The following is a 21,814-nucleotide window of genomic DNA, read 5'->3' on the forward strand; positions in this document are numbered from 1 at the left end:
GTTTACATGGATTTCTATATTGATTTTCTTCCAATAAACAGTCCCATTTTCCCCATTTTTGGACTGAATAGCCTTTATGTTCTTGTGTACTAACCTCATTTTTATAATTTACATTTATTTTAATATTTGAATGGCTATTTAATAAATTTGTTTCTGAGCGCTAAGACAAAGGAATGTTAAGAATCTTAGAAAAGATGTGGTGGTGTCGAGGCTTTGGAGACTGATAGAGCCACAAAACTGTTATATTGCTGGCTTTTAGATTTTTAGTTGAATAATGGATAGAGGCCTGGTGGAGGTACAGATTTACTTAAGGTTGGAGAAATATTATTTTCCTTAAACAAGAGAACCTCTTTGTGTCCATAAGTATGTTGTATAAAGTGTGTGTATGTGTATGCATGTATATGTTAAATTTACTTTCCCCACCTCGTGATTTACTTTCCCCCCCTCCAAATACAGGCTTGCTCCATACAACATATATTTTTTTAATACAATTGTCCCTGTTAAAATGACACACATCACTTTTCCTGGATGTGCATACCGTGGTTTAAGAGAGATCATCATTAGATGTTTCATAAATATTTTCCTTTTCTTTGTTGACCAGAATATTCTTTGTACTGTATTACACTGTGCCATAGTATATAATCTGTTTATTCCTGTGTATTTGCATGTTTTAAGAACTTTGCCTAGTACTTGGTGCATGATTATGAAGAGCTAGAAAGCCTGAAGCAGTCAGTTAAGGGCTGATTTTCAAAGGTATTTAGGTACCTAAAATGAAGACAGGTACTTAGTGGCATTTACAGAACTGTCTGAGCTGGCTGTACACCTGACTTCCACTGACTTCAGTGCATTTTTAGATGACTAAATGCCTCTGAAAATCTAGCCCTCATTGGATAATCCTACCCAGGAAACTTTTAGATGGCTTAGGTACTGAAGCATAAGGTTTTGTATTCCTTCCATAACCGTGGGAGGCTTTTAATTATTATTTTTGTTTTCAAGCTTTTTGATGATCATGTTATTCATATAAATATCCAGTAGTTTTTGAACTCCTGCTGAGTTCTTGATACTTTTCTTGGCTAAGTTATACTTTTTTGCCTTTTATACCTTTTCTCAAAAAATAATGTCTTTAGTCACTTAGTTCGCAGTTAACAAATAGACCTAAGCACTCAAGTCAATAGGATGTGAGGAGATAGGTGCAAAATTCCTTAGGCTTCTTTCGAAATCATAGCCTTCATTTTAATTTTTCTCCTCTGTATTCCCTCTACACTGCATACGTTACTGTATATAATATTTATGTTTTTAAGATGCCTTTTTTCATTTTTCCCCATAGGAATGGGATACTTTCACTGGTGTAATCATTGGAGATACTTTAAGAAAATCAGTAAGCTAAATATATATGTATTCTGAAATAAGGATTCTTTTATTGAATACAGATGCTTGAACTATCATTGTACAATTTTGTTTCCTGCTTTTATATAATTCAACTTTCAAATTGTAATTTAAATATTGTAAAACTTTTAAATATGGTAAACAATTGTCTACTTTCAGAGGAGAGCACAGGGTACAAGTTTTCTTTTTCTTTGTGAGTATAGTAAATTTTCCAAATGTAAATTTTTCTGTTTTGAATATACCCATTTTTTAAATAAGTATGACTGGATCCTGGCCTCTTCCCAGCACCTCACTTTTCACTATACCTATCTTTTGTTCAGATCAAATTCATATTCAATTTTGACATATTCTTTTAGCTCTGATCTCAGATATTTTCCTCACATTGGCAGTGACAGAACTGTTCCGTCGTATTCATTTCAATCTTTGTTTTTGAAGCTAAGCTTTAGTGCAGCTTGAATAATATTCTTACAGCCCTCCGACTGTGGGGAAGACTTTTTTGTGCAAATGGGAAATTGTGGTAAGTCCCACCCGATGAGCATGGTTGGACCAGGTAAATAAAGTGGATTAAAGAAAAAGAGATGCTATATTAGTGAGGATACTTTCTTAGAAATCATAGAGGTAGAGAGAAGCCATTATTAATTAATTGAATTATATTTTTCCAGTAACACATCTTGTAAGGGTTTATTTGTCAACATCTGCCCTTGGATTCAGCAAACCAAATGTAATCGCCTAACAAGACAAAGTTGTTTGAGTGAATCTGATATCTTTTATTAGACCAATTTTTAAGCAAGCTTTCGGGTTCAAAAACCCTTTGTCAGGCTAAGGAAGTTTCTGCAGTTGGTGTGTGCTCTTCCTGGATGGAATGAAAAGTAAAGAAGCCAGGGGCTGGGCTGGTATGCATATATGTATCGGCATCCCCATGCTTCAAAATGGTGGTGGGGACACTTTATTGACAAGCTTTGCATAAAACGCCTGCACTGCCATTTTTAAATATGGGGACACTGATACACGAGACATGGGAGGCTGCTGGAGCGCAGCAATTGCCACACTCCAGCAGACTCAGCTGAGTCTGCTCCTGTGCATTAGAATTACAGAATGTCAGAGTAGCCTCCTTGTTCTTGTATAGGTACCCTAGGAGCTCAGCTTTTCAGTATCGTCTGAGAGAGTAGTACTCCCTTGTTTAAGAGCACAACAAGATGACCATGGAAATCAAGAATAAGCCTAATGACAAGAGCTGAATAGGATGATGTATTCTTTAACAATAGAAGTGTGTTATTTTTCATCACTTTATTCCATGAAGGAGTTTGGATGATACCTTTTCCAATGTGTCTCAAGACAAAAAGGTCAGTTCCAGGAAAACAGGCATTAATAATTCTTTTGGGATTGTTAGAGAAGGACTTAGTCTCTGAACTCCAACCAGCACTTTTCATTTTGCAGATCAAAATATCTTAAGCAAGGACTCATAGAAGTCTCTGACATTGAAGTTTCCTGGTCAGATCATCTGTCATAATCAAAACTGCATTTCCTGTTTGGAACTTTTTTCATAGGGTTAGAAACCCTTATAACTAACCACTTGAAAACAATAGCTGCTAGTTCCATGATGGCTTGTTCCTTACTGCAACCACAAGAAAAATATCCAGAGTGGATGCTTGTAAAATCTGACGGTCCAACTTCAGAATTATTTATTACAAATATTAATTTTCCCATATATTACAGGAAATTATTTTTCTTTCTCAAATTGAAGGTCATCTTCTGGACAAGACACTGAGATTTAATTTAGTTAAACATCATGCTTGCTAGTTTTCTTTTGCTCTAAACGTTTGAGTTCACAAGCTTCTACGTGATTTACAACCAAGTGAATTGCACTGCAGTGCTGAAGTTTGTACATGTATAATGTGTTAGTCCAAGAAGGGGTTAGAATCCCTTTTACACACCTAAGATCCTACAGAAGATTTTTGTAATGTTACCTGCTCAATCCACACTTTTGTAGATCATTACGGTCTTGGTTTTTTTATTTTGTAGAACCATCCTTTAGGAGGAAAATAGCTCAAAATATTTAAAGTATACTCTTGTTTTACACTAGAGTAAGAGTTTGTTCTATATTACGTCTTTCTCATTTTTGGTTATTTTTTTTCATATAGCTCCTTGTACCTTAGGTATTTGGGAAAAAGATCAGGATCCAGACTGGAAAATATTTAACTTGATGGTTTGCTTTGTCAGAATGGCCTGTCTTCCAGTGTGCCTTAAGTTGAGATCGATGTCCTTTAGATTCTTCTACACTGGCTTCCTAAGGGGCAGTGGGCATTATAAAAAAGATTGAATAGAGCAATAAGACATTCCTGTAAAGTTTAATACTAAAAATTAGTTTGCAGAACTTCAGAATTACTTGTCTGTAGTGAAGATGAAGGGGGCATGATAAAGTATCATATTTTATATGATTTTAGCAAACAGTAGTAACTATAAAATAGCAATAATAAACAAGCATTACTATTCCATTTTAAGATTACAAATAGACAATGATGGAAAGGTTCATGGAAGTAGTACTAATAATGTTTTAATATCGATTTATATTTTGCAGTCTTGGTTAAACACTTTGGAGGTTTGAGTTTCACAAATATATGTATAATAGATTTAAATTATTTTGTTTTATAAAGGATTCACAAAGAAATATTCGTGACCAGATTCCCTCTTGGATAGAACAGGAACGAGCTTGGGCAGTAGCATCTCTGAAGGTAAAATCTGTGTGATATGTTAAATTCCATTTCAAAAGAGCTTGATTTATTTGTAAGTATTAATTTAGACTTGAAAATAAACTATATACTTGTCGTCAGGACAGGGTTTTGCTATTTTAAACTCTTCAAAAAACTATAGTCTAAGATATGCTCAGTTGAAAGTGCTCCCAGAAAGTATTATTTTCATTCAGTCCTCATTGTTCTAAGCCATTTCAGTACTCAGTATTTCACATCGGTTTCCAAGATAATGATGAATTTTAATGCATATGAATGAAGTTTTTACTGTTGTATTTGGATTGCAAAATGTTATGAGACTATTCAGAGTGCAGCATTTCTTTTCCTCTGGACAGGAAAATAACCATTGTGGGAAGAAGAAACATTATGAAGTATTTTTAATAAACAAATTCATATAAAGTAAAGGCACATTTTCACAAGCATCTTACAGTTTGTCTACCATGAAACATTAGTTGTGTAACTAACATATTTACTCAAACACAAAATAAGGTTTCCCCCCAATCAGTATGGGGAAAACAGCCCCTCAGTCCTATGATTGCATACAAGGAAACCTCATTAAATACATGGTATATCATAAAACTGGTGCCAAAAGCATCATGTATTCACTTTTTGAAAACAATTATGATGTTGATTTAAATACAACAAACAGTGAGCCTGACTATAGGACACATGCCCCATATAGGGTAAACATAAAGCTGGGAAACTTTCATAATAAAATGGTAGTATAACCCATCTGAATAAAATATAAGCTAGTATTCATTGCACGTGGTCTTTTTCAGTGCCGAATTTTTCAAGTCCTAGTGAGCCACTACACTACATACATTCTGACTTCCTCTTTACTCCACATCTGAGATGTGCTTTTCTTTCCCATTTCCAATGAATGCTGTTTCTTCACCAGCCTTAAATGTCTGGCAAACATCTGGCCCAAACAGGGCCCCAAACAGTTCACCTAGAATCCCTCTGTTGCCTCCTCTCTCAGCCTGTCACATATGATTAGTGTGGCCCTGCCCTCCATGAGGTGGAGCCAGACCAGGTTGCCTTGCATCTGATTTGCATATAATTTTTGAAGGATCCGAGGATTCATGAAAAGTGCACCTGGTTGCAATCATGAGTGGGGGCTAATTAGCACATGGACCCTTTGTGGTGGGTATCAGAAGTATGCACACACACTGAGCAGTGCTGAGCTGTGGGCTCACCATGGATTGAAACACTGTTGACTCTACTGGGGTCCAGCCTGAACTACAGGCTTCCCTCGATTTATGCGGGTTCTGTATATGAAATTTTGCTTTTATGCAATAACCGTTTTTATACTCTAAATTTGTTATACACAAGGTAAATTCACTCTTATGCGATTGGTACCCCCCGAAGCAGGTAAGTCTGTGGGGGGGAGGGGGAAGGGCTGTGTGGCCAGGGCCCCACTCACCCCAGCCCCTGCTGCAGCTGCTCTGGGAGTGGCCAATGCCAGCTGCTTGCAGCCACTGGGCTGCACTGTGCCCCGAACCCCTCGGGGTTCCGTGTGCCCCCACTCACCCCAGCTCCTGGGCTGCGCTGTGCCATGGTGCAGGCAGCTGGTGTTGGTTGCTTCTGGGGCCGCTGCAGCAGGGGCTGGGGTGAGTGGGGAGAAGCGGAGGCCCAGGGCTGCAGCAGGGAGCAAGGCAGAGGGAACTATAAGTGGGTGCCGGGTGTGGGGCAGGAGGGTGTGGCTCTTGCTGCTGTGTGCATCCCGGGAGGTCTGCGGGCTCTTCCTGGGGGGGCACGTGCCCCCCGATCTGCACGTGGGATGAGAGCAGGCTGCCGCTGCCAGCTGGGGCCAGCGGTAGCACCGGGCTCTTCCCAGCGCTTGGCGGTGGTGCTGGAAGGGCAGGTTGGGGGGCCTACGGTGAATTTTGGGCAGCCCCCCTCCCAGCGCTGTCACCCACCCCAAGCTCAGAGAAGAGCCCACTTCTGCTGCCAGCACCAGCCTGCAGCAGCAGCCTGCTCTTGTCCTGCGCACAGATCTGGGGACACGCCCTCTGGGAAGAGCCCGGCGCAGCCCCCCAGCCCAAAGGCCTTCCAGGGTGCACGTAGCAGCAAGAGCCATGCCCTACCGCCTTGTGCCCTGCACTCACTTACCATTCCCTCCGCTTTGCTCCTTGCTGCAGCCCCAGGAGTGGTCGAGGGACTACGCCACATCCCTTCCCCTGCCCTTTCCCTAGTCCCAGCCTTACTTCCTCCCTCCTTCACCAAAGTGGGAATGCATCCCTATTTCTTACATTATATACTGGATACCCTTTATGCATAGTAAATTATGAGCTTTTTGGCTTTGACTTAATATAATGTATGTTTTATATTCTATATAAGTAGGTACAAAAGTATACTTAAAATTTTGTTTATTGAGTACCAGTAAGAAAGGAAAGCTGAGTGATCACAGGCAAGGGAGGGAGATTAAGAACCATCAAAGCTCTGGTGTAGTGTAGCCATACTTCAATATTGCTTATTTTTCATCTTCTTCTCTTCAGTGGGAGAAAGAAAGCAACTAGGACGTGGGTGACTGGCACGTGCTCCACTTGACACCAGTCAGTGACCGAGGTGGGGGACCTCCCAGTGCCTGATCTCACTCACCAAAATGTGGCCACGCCGCTTCTGGAAGTCCCACAGCCACTTCTGGATGCGGCATGGCTGCTTTTGCTAGCAGCCCCGGCCGGCGTTCACAGGGGGAGCACTGGTGCTCCTGCCTGCCCCTCTGCCCGCCAGCTAAACAGGGAGTGCGGCCTGGCAGGGGGTGCACTGGCACTCTCAGGAAGTTCACGTGCACCCCCTACGCGTCACCACTGAACCAGGATAGAAAGCAGTAGCCACAAAGAGGAAAAGAGAGGGAACCCTCAGTCATGGGTGAAGAAAATAACAAGATGGAGAAACAAAAAAGAAATGGGCACTTGAAGGACAATGAATAAAAAAATACAGAGAAAAATGACTGTATATGCAATGCCAGGAGTTGGAAAAGGGAACACATGGATAAAGAGGTATACATTGAATATCTATCTATCTATCTATCTATCTATCTATATCTCCAATGTTGATTTTCTGTCCCTTAGGACTCAGGTTAAATAGCACATGGTTCATGCATAAGCTTCAGGACTGGTTCCATAGATACATTTGCAAACTTTTAAAATTATAATATGTGTTCTTAGAAGTCATATTTTACCCTTACATGCTCACTGTTGGCCTTGCAGATCTCATTTCCAGCACTGTATCAAACACTCAGCTTTGAAGATGCAGATCTGTGGCGAACTTTCTCTCAGAGCTCTGTATGTGAACAAGATTTCCCAACTTGTATGGCAAAGAAAATTTCCCTATTTCAACAGGTAACATTTAAATGCTGCATTATTTGAAAATACTTCTAGTCTCACTACTGAAACTCAGTTTTTCTTCCAGGTTAAACTATCAATGGTAATCTTCCCTTCAAGTGGGAGCTTGACTGGTTCATCTAATTTAAAGTTTGGGGATTTTTACCATATAAAATATGCCCATTACATTGCATTTATGGGATTTTCATATACCATAACACTGAAAGTGAGCATCCATTTTAACAAAAATGGCTATTTGCTAGAATTTGTAGGTTTAATTTGCTAATAGGTGATAATACCCTAATGACTGGTTCCTTCTCCCAGTACTTTTCAGCCTATTGAACAAGTGTCACTAAATTAGCTGGATACACACAAAAATACCTATATTCATACAACATTAAGGTTACAAGGAAGCAATGAAAGGAAAGAGAAGTTAATTAAGGATGAATGTGCAATGTGAAAACTGTCCCTTTTTACACACAATGAAACAGTTTTATGGGATTGTAAAGTATTTGCAATCTGTAAATTTGCACAGTATCTATACTGTGAAAGTAATTTGCTACAGGAAATAGAACATGGGGCTGGAAGATAAGAGAATTAGAATCTAAACACAGCACTATCAGTTTATCACAGTTGTGGTCCTGGGCAAGTCATCAGTTGAACTGTTCTTCAGTTTCCTCCTCTGCAAAATGGGGCTAACAGTACCACCTCTACAAGTGCTTCAGCTTATGTGAAGAAAATAAATCCTTGTAATTGCTAAGGATTATAAGGTGCTGTCATTCTTATTTCTTAGTTAAGAAATATATGTATGTATGTATAAAACATCTTTACAATCTTATAAACACGTCTTGGTAATTCATTTAAATAGTATACTCAACAAGGGTACCGAGGCAGTGATTCTCTACCAGAGTGGTTCTCAACCAGGGTAGCAAAGCACCCTGGGGTGTGTTCACATCCTTTCAGAAGTATCAGGGATGCCACACAATTTTAGCACTGCCAGGTATGCAAGTATGATTCACATGATAAACCAAGAGATTTCAAATCTGAATCCATAGTGTTAAAAGCATTCTGCTCTGTTGCGGTCTTTCTGAGTTCTTTGAAATAGAAGAATTATTCTATTATTTTTCTGTAGTCAAAAACATGAGTAAAAACAGAAAGCTGACATATTCCATAGGGTGCCTTAAATCTAACGAGGGATGCCTCATGTCTAAGCAAGTTGAGAACTACCAGTATAGTATAATATATACACAGACATGGCATACTTAAGTTTGTATTAATTGTTATTCTGCACTTTTCCGAACTTGAACCTTTAACTCAGGGTCAAAATTGTGATAGCAGGTATTTGTTGGATTGTTTAGTTTTCATTTAATTTCTTGACATTTTTAAGTATAAAAAAGGAAAATATCCAATTAAAGTCACAGGTGTCATTTGGCAAGAGTTAGCTGGTGTCTGCTGATATTTGTAGTAAAGTGTGAATGTGCCAACTTAACAGGAGTCAAAGGATGATTAGTGTTTGTCAGCAGTGTTTGGCAGTTACATAATTCTGTCCTTTTAGGTGTGCTATTCGAGAAATCCTTCAACACAAGAAATGTTTTCCTACAGAATGCCTTCTTGTTACCTTTTATTGCCATCCCCTAGCAGAGGCGTAACAGGGCAACTCTGAACCTTGGACAGTGGTAGTGCACAGTGGAGCACAGTGGAGCACCAGCTGTTAGGCTCTTGGCAATTGCAGCAGCAATTTTGTGCCATCCCCTCCCACCCCAAAAAACAAAAAGTGGACACCTGGGTCTACTGTCCCAGCTATCTACCCTCTTCTCTTAGTTATACTGCTTCCAGCAAGGTTATGAAACTACTCAGGTCTACTCAGATACCCAGCAGTACCATGCAGGGATACCAAGGTTATCGTTATGTTTGCTAGTTCCCAAATTGGAAGAAGGGACCTACCTGTGTTTGTGTGGTGCTTTGCCAGCTAATTAACTCGTAGGAGAGCCAAGTGGATTGAGCACAACACCTTGCTTGCTAAGATCTAGCACACTGATCTTAAAATTTTAAAACCAAGGCCAGCCAGGCAGAGCCGGGAGTATGTTGTTTGGAGCTGAGGGAGCAATGTCACCCAGCTGAGCTGAGGCTCATAACATCCTGGAGGTGAGGGCAGGAGCTAGGGGGATGGCTTGGAGGCTCCTGATCCTGGACATGACCTAAAACTACCCCCTGCCATGGTAGGGAGGCCTGGTGGGACTGCCGGTGGAATGGCAGCCCCACTCAGATACCAGGACCGCTCACCTCCCCGGTGAAAGGTGGGTTGGGGTGCCTCACTAAACCCTAGCATCCACAATACTGTGGATATAAGTGGGCCAGGCATGGCTATGGCCACCTGAGCCCAGGAGGTATAAGACCCCAGGTGGGGCCGGGCACAGCTGTGACCACTTGACCCCCCACAGGGGACTAAGACCCCGGAGGCCCCAGGGAGGGGATGGTAGTGAGGGACCTGATGAGGGATGAGTAGGGCTGAGGGTCAGCCTGAAGGGCAGCCCAAGGGGGTGTTGCTAAGTAGGGCTGTGGGACAGCTTGAAGGGAAGCACATGGGCCAAGCCACTGAAGAACAAGTTGTTGGATATGAGAAGCCTGTTGAGGGGCTAGGGCAGAGTTAGCCCTCCGTGTGGTGAATCAACTGGCCACTACTCAGGTGAGGGTTGTAGGAGAAGCCCAACAGACTGCATGTCGCCACCCGAGACGTGAGTCGGATAAGCCTGATGGCCTACAGGGTTGCTCAAGGGAGCAGGGCAGAGTGAAGAGGGCACAGTATTGTGTGGCAGGCTGGAGATGCTGTGAAAGGTGGTGGAGTGTAAGAGGGCCCAGTGAGAGGGGGGCAGTATGAGTGTGCACATGAATGAGGCGTGACTAAGGACTAAGTTGGCCCGGCTTTAGGCCGGGAGCATAATGTCATCCTGGATGCCATCTGCGAGGCATGGGCCACAGTGCAGGGGAGGTTCGGAGCTGTGGATAGCGCCCCTGGCATCGGGGCATGTAATGGGCAGCCTCCCGCATTATACCAGTAGTTAAGGAACAGCAAAGTCATAACAGGTGAGACTGGGCGGACTGCCCCATAGACAGGTGGGTGGGCCGACTCAAGAGTTGGCCTTGAGCTTGCTACCTGTCACACACTTGTCCAAAGTCTGTGTAGACTTTGGACATTTCTGCACAGCACTGCTTTGTATTGGGTAAATACTTTCTAAGTGAAGCAAGCAAGGCTTTCTGTTCCTGTTTCTTGCTTCTGTGTGTAGATGAGCAGCATTGAAACCATCAAAGCAAGCATTCCGATGGGTGGAATTGGAATGGCCTTGAAACTGAACAAGCAGTCAAATAATAGTGTGATATAAGAATGAAACTAAAGACTTTGGGCCACCTTAGCTTAAACAAAGGCATACCAATTCATAGTATGTATTAACGTTTTAGGCAGATGTTCAGGATTTAACTGTTACACTTAATTTTAACTGTGGTTGAGAGTGAGATTGATGATACAGAGTGAGACCAGCCTAGTCATAGCTCAGAAGCGTTATTAGGATATGCAGTAGCAAAGACTTATTTGTATTTGCTTACATAACCTTGGGTCCAAGGAAGAAACTTGTCTGCTGGCCAGGCTTTTCTGTTCCCCTGGGGACTTGAGTTGGTTTGCTGATCTCTGGATAAGTCCAGATTTTGAAGTCCAAAATGTAGAAGTCCAAATTTCCCTCCAGCCTATGCCCAATATTTATAGAAGACTGGCTTTAATATTCTAATGAATAATCTCAGATTTGATTTTATTTAAATGTCTTTGTCTCACTGAAACTTGAAACTTGATTAAACCAGATTTCTTGCAGACCTGGAAGGTGTCAATGAGTTGGGATTTATATCCTTGAGAAAGCAAAAGGGGGGCTTCCTTATCATCTTTCCCATCCCATTGTGAAATGTTGCTTCACACTGTTAAGTTACTTTTTAACCTTAGTTTATGATCTGACAAGACAGCTTTGTTTTTACAACTTATCTAAGAATTCTAACAAAAATACATCTGTTAGAGCAAAATAACATTCAGTATATTTGGCTACATCAGTTACTACTGTTAATTATTTTGGCTAGAGACAGACATTCAGGCTAGGGACAGACATTACACATAAACTGGTTTAAGTGATCAGAAACTGGTTTAAACCTATACCAGAACAGATGTTCGGTGCCCATAACCCAGTTTGAAAATGACTGAAACCGGTTTGAGATAAACCTGGCTGAATGTAGTATCAGATTGAAATTTGGCTCAAACTGGTTTATGCAATGTCAGTTCCAGACCCCTTACTGGTTTAAATTAAATAGGATTTCCCCAGCATCCTAGTATGCTCTCTGGGCTGGGCAGAGCTCTGTTCTCTGCTCCAGTGAGCTGGGCTGGCCCCTCCCCTCTGTTCTCTAGCAGGAGCAGGGGCAGGGTGTGGCCAGACACTAGCCTGCCATGGCAATGCATCAAGAAAGGGGCCCAACTTGCTTGCATGCAAAGTGGAACATTCAAGCACCCCTCCATCATTATTCAGTCATACTCACCACCTTCATGCCCTGCTGGCTTTCTGTTCACAGGCTTTTGAGACCTTCTGCTTTAGTTATGTTTTCTGCAGCTTCGGCTTAGGTCTCTGGCCAAGTTTGGCAGCAGCGTACTTATGGTTTATGCTGCACAGGCCTATGTACAGCCTACATAGCCATTCTGGAGAGCGTAAGCAGCCATAACCCTCATATGCAGTGAATCATATTGGGCACTGCTATGCTTCTGTTGCACAAACCTACTTACCTGCTTGTCACTCCTCATTAATACATTTGTACTGTGATACCAGTTGTTTATATTGTGTTAGTGTCCAGGAATCAGGGTCAGGGAGGCATTGTAGTAGATGATATACAGGTAAAGAATCGGGGAAGCTTTGTAGGAAATGTTAAACAGCCACACGTGAAGAAACAAAGAACTTGATCCACACAAAAAAGTAGGGGGTGCCTAGTTGTCTACCACTGTTTAGAAAGGTCCCCTTTGTACCTTCATTTCTGCTGATGTGTGTGCACAAAACCACTTTTCATTCTAGTTAGAGCCCTCCTTCATGCCTAAGTCTGTGGATCTTACTTTATGTGAAGTCTCCCATATCCAAGGAGAGTGCCATAGCTATCAGTCTGCTAGAAGGTATTCCTGGTGTCATGCTCTTGAAATTGATTCTACTGAATCTGTTCTGTTCTCAACAATTAAATATTAATCAGGCCAAAGAGAGAAAGCTAGATTAATCTTAAAGCCCAGTGGTTAAGCCACTCACCTGGGATATAAGATAGTCATATTAAATCACTATTAAATTAATATTTAATTATTTATACAGTTCCAACAGGAGAAGTGTGCCCTAGAATATCTAAATTCCCAGTGATTAGGGCAGTCTCCTGGGCTGTGGAAGAGTTGAGTTCAAGTTGCTGCTTCAAGTTGTGCAGAATAGCTATTTTGAAACAGGCCTATTAACTCTCAAATAATGTTCTAATCAGTCTGTTATTAGATATTCTGGGATGGGTTTATATCTATATCTAGTAGTGCCTAAGTCTAGGAGAGGACTCACAGCTGAGATTCCCAAATGGAAATAAGTGCTTCAGCCTGGCCTAGAGTTATGTGCCTAACTGCTCTACTCTGTTCTTCAGTGTTTCCTGCTAGTTTAAACAGCACTTTGCTCAGCTTGCTCATTCTGATATTAACTTTTCCTGTGCTTTTGTATAGGGAGCTTAGACATTTATCTCAGGCTTGAGGATTCCACTTGGTGGAAGGACACCAAAAAGTAGGTGTTCTGCTGCCTAAGGTACAGATACAAATTTGGGACTTCAGTGTCCAGGTTAGGATTTCATGGAATTTAGTAGCCGACACGTAGATTTGCAATTCTGAAAACTTCTGCTCAGCTAGTGGTGGCCTCAGGTTTTGGTAATATTCCCTGGAAAGTAATGTTCTGTTTATGATAATTTTGGGTTGAAAGAAGCACTTCCCTCCAGATCCGTGTAAGGCCCTCAAGGCATGGAGAAGGATGGGATTTAAGAATCAACCTTGTCCTTTACTCCAGGCAGCTACCAGTTCTGCATCGTGGCTTTTATGAAGCCTGTTCTATCTATATCTTCTTGAGAAAAGCTACTAAATTCCTAAATCTAGGCACTCGTATGAAGATCTTAGTTTTTTAGCTCAGGGCTGTGCATTTCATGATGGGGACCAGCCACCCAAAAAACAGGATCTAAAACTCTCAGATTTAGGGGTTCCTTTTTTGATTTTGCAATAAGTTCATCCGTTGACTTCATCCCTTGTCCTTGTCTAGGGGAGTTTGCCATGAGCCTTTCCTTTCATATTCTGTTAAAGGTACAAAATGCCAAGACAATCCATTCCAGTAAAGAGAAATCAACATATGTTGTGTGCCTTCAAATAGGCAAGCTGATTACCATGTGCAAATAGATGATATGGCTTTTAATTCTCATGAGTTCTTGTGTGATATTACTAGATGCTGCTGTACATTGGACAACAGAATAGGATTAGCAAGAATAAGTGAAACTTCTTGCAGTACAAAGCTATGACTTAATATTTTTGACACATTAAACAGTTTAAAGTGACTGGCAAATGATATGCATCACATACAAAGCAATGAATTCATTGCTTATACAAAATATACTTAAACTTGTACTTGAGGGGCTGCTCATCGTGCCAGGTGGGCGGAGCAGGTGGAAGGTATCCACGAGCTGGAGGAAGAGCCCCATGCACTGGTCAGAAGCTGCCAGGCTCAAACTTCCTGCCCACCCACCCAAACCAGTGCGACAGGGCAGAGGCAGAGGCAGGGGCAGGAGCGGCAGAGGGCGGAGTCGCAGCTGGAGGCTAAGGAGGCAGAACAGCCCTACCAGTGTGCAGCTTGAGGAGCAGCTGCAGTTGCCAGGTGCTTCATAGGACAGGGGGCATGGTGGTGGCTGCAGCAGGTGGCTACTGGGCACTGGGATTGCCAGCGCCTCCATGCCAGCCTAGGCAGGAAGCCCACTGCCCAACCAGCCACCACGATGCCTGACGGTCACAGAGCTGCAGCTGGCTGGAAAGGGCCCTGCCCAGGCCAGCCCTGCTGGGCCTTTCCCAGCTGGCTTCAGCTTCATGACAGCCCCACGCAGCCTGAGCATGGGGAGCCAGGAGCAATTTGGCCACACAGTTTGCTGGGAAGGGTCTGACTCCTGTGGCCCAGCCTGCTGGCCTGTGTCTGCCCTCAGCAGCACCTGCAGGCCAGCCCAACACAGTCCCAGGCCCAGCTGTGGGCCAGGCAGGAGGATGGCAGGGCCATGCTGGCCAGCTCTGGCTATGACCCCTCCCCCCTGCCATGGCATAAGCAGTGATGAAGGAATGCCTGACAGGAGCTGCTACACCCTGGCTAGGCAGACCCTGGTTGCAGTCCCTTGGTGGGGGGGAGTAAACCACCTCCCTGTTCCCTTTGACTCGGGGCCATGCCAGACCTGCGTCTGGCCACACGCCTGCCCCTGCTGTGGCTAGACAGCAAGGGTGGGGCCAGCCCTGTTGTCTGGAGCAGACAGCACAGCCTAGCCCAGGGCTGAAAAGCTTGCTGGGATCCTGGGGGACTCTGGTTTAACTTTAAACCAGGAAGTGATATGAGATAGAAGTTGCATAAACCAGTTTGACCCAAATCAGTTAAATCTGATATTGCATTCAACCAGGTTTATCTAAAACTAGTTTTGGCCATTTTGAAACTGATTTATATGCACTGAACTTATGTTCTGTTACAGGTTTAAACCAGTTTCTGATCACCTAGGCTGGTTTATGTGGAACTTCTGTCCCTAGCCCTTGAAACTGTGGATTCCTAGTTGAAATCTCTGGTTTTATCTTGTGAATCATATGTACATGTTTTGAAACCTATCATCTAATACTGTACCACCCTTAAAGATCTCACAGCCTACCACTATGGCAGCCTAGTTGAGAAATAATGGCTCTAGATAAAAGCTAGGGTCAGAAGTTACACACAAACCTCCTTGGTGGGGACGATGTCCCAGGCTGCAGCTCTCTCCAGGAGGCACTGGGAAGCCGGTGCTCTGACCTCCTGAGCTGGTTCCCCTGAAATGGGGGCACCAGGGGCCATGCTCACTCGGTGGCTCCAGGGACGGCAGCAGGGGTTGGAATGAGGGTAGGAGAGGGAGTGGGAGGAAGTTGCCATTTTTCCTTCCCACTCCCTTCTCAGCCAGTCTGCCAGCTGGAGAACAAATATCATTGGGTGATTGGTCCTGCTCCTAGCTGCAAGGAAGCCTGCAGTCCCTCCTGAGCCAGGAGCCAGGGTGATCACCAGGCCATGCCCCCTCCCCAGCCAGCGGGCCAGCTGAGGAGGGAGTGGGGAGGAAAATGGCCCCCATTAGGGGCTTCCCACCCCCTGTGCCAGGCACAGCCTAGCTGAAGACCCAAAGCCAGGTGTGGGGGGGTGGGGGGCTGTCCCCCCACTCCCTCTTCAGCTGGCTTGCTAGCTGAGCAGAGGGGGTGGCCCAGTGAATGGACCAACTCCTGGCTCAGGCGGGGGAGTAAAGCCCCCACTGTAGGCTTCCTAGCATCCGAGAGCTGGGCCAATCACCTGGCCATGCTTCCTTCTTGGCTGGCAGACCAGGGGGGCCGGGCTGGGTTTCCTCCAAGGCCTGCTCCTCAGCCTCCCTGGACTGAGGAAGGGGCATGGCCAGGGGGATCAGCTCTGGGCACAGGGAGAGAGGGAAAAACACCCCACTGAGGGCTTTCCTCATCCCCATTCCCCAGAGCTGGGGAGACCCCAGCTGGAGGTCTGGTGGTAGGTTTGCCCCCTCCTCAGCTGAGTGGAGGCTAAAGAGGGGGCGTGGCTGGGGAATCACCCATCTCCCCACTGGCCAGCAGGCCATTGCAGGATCTGACTCCCTTTCACTTTTAAAAAGCAAACGTGAGTTCACTTTCTTATTGGTTCAGTCTAAGCAGTTAACAGAAACCTGCAAAGATTGAATAAATTCTGCCTTGGGCTTTTTGACTGACTGTCCCTAGCCAAAGAGGTTACAGAGCTTTTACATCTTTAACCAAGCAGATGCTTTTAAAATTGATTTTTTTATGTTAATTTTAGTGTAATCATAGTAATTAAACAGAGCTGTTAATACTACAGTCACAAAATAAATGTCAACTGAGGTACTTTGCATGTAAACATACTGAAATATATACTCAATGATTCAGTTGTACTCCATTAATTCCAGATGAAAGTGATAATATTATAAATATATGACCTTGATTAGTTTATCATGATATATACATAGAAATTGTTCTGTTCCCCCCCAAAAATGGACAGAAGGATGTTTATATTGTATGCAGATGAGGTGCAGATTAGCAAAAGAAAGTATCGTTTTTGGTCGCACTGTCCAAATCGTATCTGTAGGATACCAGCTTTATGGGTAGAGCTTATGTAAGGTATAAACCTTCTGTTGCTTCTCTACATCAGGATATACAAAAAAAAGGAACCATTATATTATCTGGTTATCTTGAAAACTGAATCATTTTTAATGAATGTACAAGAAAACAGATAAGCCTGTTCTAAAGAGAAACTTTAAATACAGTTCTTTTTAGAAGAATCACTTTTTTTTAAAGGCTACTTTTCTTATGTATAATTTTTACAATGTAATGGTTCTTCTAATGTCCTCAAATCCTCCTAAATATACTTGATTTTAAGGTCCTGGTGGTCCAGGCTGTCAGACCAGACCGACTTCAGAGCGCAATGGCTCTTTTTGCATGTAGAACCCTAGGTAAGTTTGACTTTTAGTATTTTTTTCCTCTTATTTGTTGGAGACCATTCTCTACCCACCCATTCACAATAGTATTAACTATTTTTATCTTACTATTTACTTCTTGTTCTACAGTTTTGATCAGTGTCTTAGTTACTACAATTTAGGGGTATGTTTGGAATTACATTTGTTTCTTTCTAGTAAAATTATTTTTTACCAAATGCTAATAAATCCCCCCACATTTATTCTGTTTTGTACTCTGAAAAACAATAACACAGCTATTTGGCAAATTATTTTAATTGGTCCCTCTTTACTGTGACAGGGGAAAGCTCAGGGCCAAGTCTCCAGTCAGCCTACCCACCTGTCTATATAGTACAGTCCACCTAGTCTCTCCTGCCACAACGTTGCTATTACAATTAACTGGTGGTAAATGCAGGAGGCTGCCCATTCTATGCCCCGATGCCAGGGGGTTCTATTCCTGGCTCTGTACCTCCCCTACACTGTGGCCATGCCTTGGAGATGGCATCCACGATGTTATCATACTCCTGGCCACAAGCCGGACCAAACCTCATCCTCCACCAGGCCTCTCTCACACACCCCCCCCCCCCCCCCCCCCCAATGATTCAAGATGGCCCCCCCTCCACTCTGCCCTGCTGTCTCTTGGAGTGACCCTTCCGGCCATCAGGCTTATCTGATTCACACCTTGGCTGGCGACATGCAGTTTCTTGGGCTTCTCCCACAACCCTCACCTGGATAGTACTGTGCGGGCCGGGAGTGACCCGAGCCCTTTTCGCGCTGCACGCGGGCTGTGGCCAGCAGCCCGGGCACGCCGGGGCGGAGAGGGAAGGCCTTCGAGCTGGAATTAGGCACGGACGCGTAGCGGTAGTTTAAAAGATTGTTTACTTACACCAAGATGGCAGTGGTGTAGGCTGGAAAGCTTGATTAAGTTGCAGTTACAGACAAACAACGCGGAACAGAGCTCCGGATGCTCTGGGTGAACGCACCACCAAAATCGAAATCGGAGATACGTCTTATAAAATTTGTGATCGAAGACGGGAAGAGGTGGGCGATGGATCAGGTCACCAAGCTCCTCTGAATCTCACACAGGGTCTCTATTACCCTGCCGTATATCCAGATTCCCCACGAGATGGATGTGGAGTCCTCTTCGGCTTGGGTGGAAACTGCTCAAGCCTCTTATATAGCTAACAGGCCAATCGTTAGCCGCCACGTGGGAATCATTTTAGAACTAGCCAATAGCGGGGAACGAATTTGCATACCGGTAGCGGGAACCCTTTTGCACCGTGCATTCCTCTTGCAACATGAGCAATGCACTCTGCAAAAGAAGCTGCAGAAAAGGCGGGAATTGGTCCCTGCACCGGGGTTTCCTCTGCTACAGGAAACTCTCCCGTGCAATGCTCTGCAACTTGACGGGGATAATTCTGGTGCCGAAGCGCACACACACACACACACACAATCATGCCTTTTGGGTCATGACAAGAACCAGCCAGTTCACCAAATGGAGGACCAACTTTGCTGTCCCTTCAGCCCATCTCAAACCCAAATTCAGGTCATGAAGATGCACCCATCTCTGGGTGGGCCCAGAAACACCCCTGCTCTCTCAGGGTCTGGTATTTAAGTGGGGCTGCCATGCCACTGGCAGTCCAACCGGGCCTCCCTATCCCAACGGTATGGTTTCAGGTGATGTCCAGGACCACTGAGGCTTCCTCCATCCCCATAGCTTCACCCTTACCTCCAAGGTGTTCTAGGAACAGTTCAGCCCAATGTTGCCTCCTTGGCTGCTCAACACAGACTGCTGCCTCTCTGGCCTATGTTTGAAAATGGCCGCCCTCATCACGCCCCTGGCAGCTGCCTGCTCCTGCCCTTAAAGTGGCAGGCACCAAAGGTGCACTGCTACATTTACCATTGCAACATCTTTTCCGGTGATTTGGATGCAAGGGTAGCTGTTCTTTTGTAGGTTTTATTCTTCAGTGTTTCACTTCTAATTTTAATTTACCATGTGTGATAAAGAGGGTATCTTTTATTGTAAAAGCTATTGATTTTTTTTTTTATTTTTTTTTTTTTTTTAGTGTTGAGGGATTTTAAAAAGCATTTAATATTTTCACAACCTTTTGTGAAGCTATGAAATACATTATTTTTATTTAGTGGTATTTATAAGTAAAAACCATTATATATGTATATAATTTAAAACGAATAAGTACATGTTTAAAAATTCATGATTTGAAACCTTCAGAAACTTAAATAGTTTCAAGTAGGTCTTATTGTTATTATCTTTTTATTCTCTTCCACCCCGTTTCTGTGACTCCGGGACTTTTCATAATTCTTATTTGTGATGTACAGGCATATCAAACTCATCAATTCATAGTTTTGCAGCACTACACACTGATGACTTGCTTTAGGAGTTTAACAGCTAAGATGTATATACATAAGCAGGTTATTGAGTATGTTATTCTGCTAGACATTGTACAATTGTAAAAGACAGCCTCTGCCCTGGTGAGATTATGCTCAAGTTAGAGTCAAGATATACCATGTCTTCTAAAACACAATGATGACAGAAGGGTGATAGCAGTTGTGACACATATTTGTGTGTTATTTTAAGTGTTGTATTATCATTTACAATTTTTAAAGTTTTCATTAATAAGATAAGTTGTAAAGAGCAATAAGTGGATCTTCCACAGGCTACTTCCATAGCCATTTACTATAAGTAGGGATCTACTGAACTTGTGATTTTGCAGATTTCACAGATTCCACAAAATCTGGCATTGCCTGCAAAATCTGGGCAATGCCTGCAGAACCTATAAAATCTGCAGGGGAAAAAAAAATGTACTGAGTGCTGCTGAGGGGGAAGCAGGGGTGCCGGGACTGCCCGCTCAAAGGGTTGCCAGCAAGATGACTGCTGCCCCCACCCCTCTGTGACCCCACAGTGGTGTGGGGCCACATGGCATTCAGGCTTGAACACCTGCATGCCATGTGCCCCACACCACTCCAGTGGTTGGGGAGGGGTGGGCCTGCATGACAGACATCCCTTGCATCCAGTCAGCGATGAGGGGCAAGGCCACATGACAGGCAGTCCTTGCATCCAGTCAGTGGTGAGGGGCCCCTCGGTCAATCAGAGGCATGGTGGGGCCTGCTGTACTCCACCCATCAAATGGCTGTCTGGGCCCACAGTCTGCCTGTGCGATCAGGGGGCAGGCCTCACAAAATAGCTAGGTCCCTAACCATGAGTACTGCAGTAGGGATGGGTCTTGTGGAGGGATTTGAAAGTGCACAAGACAGTGGCTGTTCAAACTGATCTAGGAAAGGTATTCCACATACAAAGGGTAGCATTAAAAAGGTAGTTTTGGGAGAAATGGACAAACCTGTAAAAGAGGCCAGAATTATTGATAGGTGCCACCATTATCACAGGTCAGCATTTTGAATGGATTTGAGGTGTGCAGTTTGAAATGTCATTCCAGTAGCCAAGTCATACTTAAAGTCTGTGTTTCATTATCCTTTCTAGATCAGTTTGAAAAACCATCTGTTCTTGCCAATTTAGATGAATGTGCTATTTTATCCTGCGACAGTATTAGATTATAAACAAGTAATATATCGTTCATTTTAACTAACTGGTTTTACCTAGCTCTAAAAATCAGTTATCAGCCATCTGAAAATAATTGAATTTAAAATGATTCCTAATTGCAGATAGGTCTTTGTAAAGAAATATGCTATAAGTCAACCAGACAAAGAAATAAATGCAACATATTCTTAAAAATAATAATAAACATTTTTGGTGTGCAGATTTGTTGTTGTTATACTTGTGGTAAAGGAGTGTCCTGTGCTTCAGTGGTAGAATCCTTGCCTGTCACACAGGAGCCCTGGGTTCAATTCCTTCACACTTATACAAATACATTCATGGAGGTACCAAACATCTGGACCCAGTCTGGCCTTTGGATTCTGTCTCAGTGCCCTAAAGGGGAGATGGAAGGTCTGAGCAGCTTCTATTCCTCTCCCAAAAAACCTCTTGCTTAGGCATGTGCATCAAAGGTCTGGGTGACCTCTCGTGCATACACCATGATCTGGAAGGATCAATGGTTGCCAAACTTGTTGTAAAAGAAAAATTGGCGTAATTAGTAGGTATTGTCACACTTACATCTTGTAAAACAAAAAAAATGATCCATTCTTTTTTTGTGTATGTATAATGTGCCTTTTAGTAGAATTGTAGAAAAATGGGCTTAGAAGGGACCTCAGGAAATCATTTAGTCCAGCCCACTGCTCAAGGCAGGTTTATCCTTGAGTTAAACCATCCTAGTCAAGTGGATGTCTAACTTGCTTTTAAACTTCCAAGAATGGAGATTCCACAAGCTCTATCAATAGCCTGTTCCAATGCCTAACCACCTTCAGAGTGAGAGGCCATGTCCAGACAACCATGGACCTTTGGTTCCCCAGGAACAACTGGCAGTAGTGCACCTTGTGCCCCTGCTAATTGTCCCCAGGGAACTCACGTGCCATGCAATCTCTGGTGCACAGCAGGCTACCCCTGGTGGAGTAGGGGAGGCTGGGGCCAGCACTGGCCTGTCCCCAGCA

At 43.6% G+C, this 21,814-nt stretch overlaps 1 protein-coding gene across 1 annotated transcript in view; it reads left to right on the top strand.

Moving 5' to 3' along the window:
- The window catches only part of DYNC2H1 (dynein cytoplasmic 2 heavy chain 1), a 430,803-nt gene that overhangs the window by 178,323 nt on the left and 230,666 nt on the right, over positions 1–21,814 (top strand). The window contains 4 exon segments of the mRNA XM_014517608.2: positions 1,328–1,378; positions 4,041–4,118; positions 7,346–7,477; positions 17,182–17,254. Coding sequence (XP_014373094.1) covers positions 1,328–1,378; positions 4,041–4,118; positions 7,346–7,477; positions 17,182–17,254 — 334 coding nt within the window.

The sequence above is a fragment of the Alligator sinensis genome, unplaced genomic scaffold (genome assembly GCF_000455745.1).
Source record: "Alligator sinensis unplaced genomic scaffold, ASM45574v1 scaffold802_1, whole genome shotgun sequence".
Classification (NCBI taxonomy): domain Eukaryota; kingdom Metazoa; phylum Chordata; order Crocodylia; family Alligatoridae; genus Alligator; species Alligator sinensis.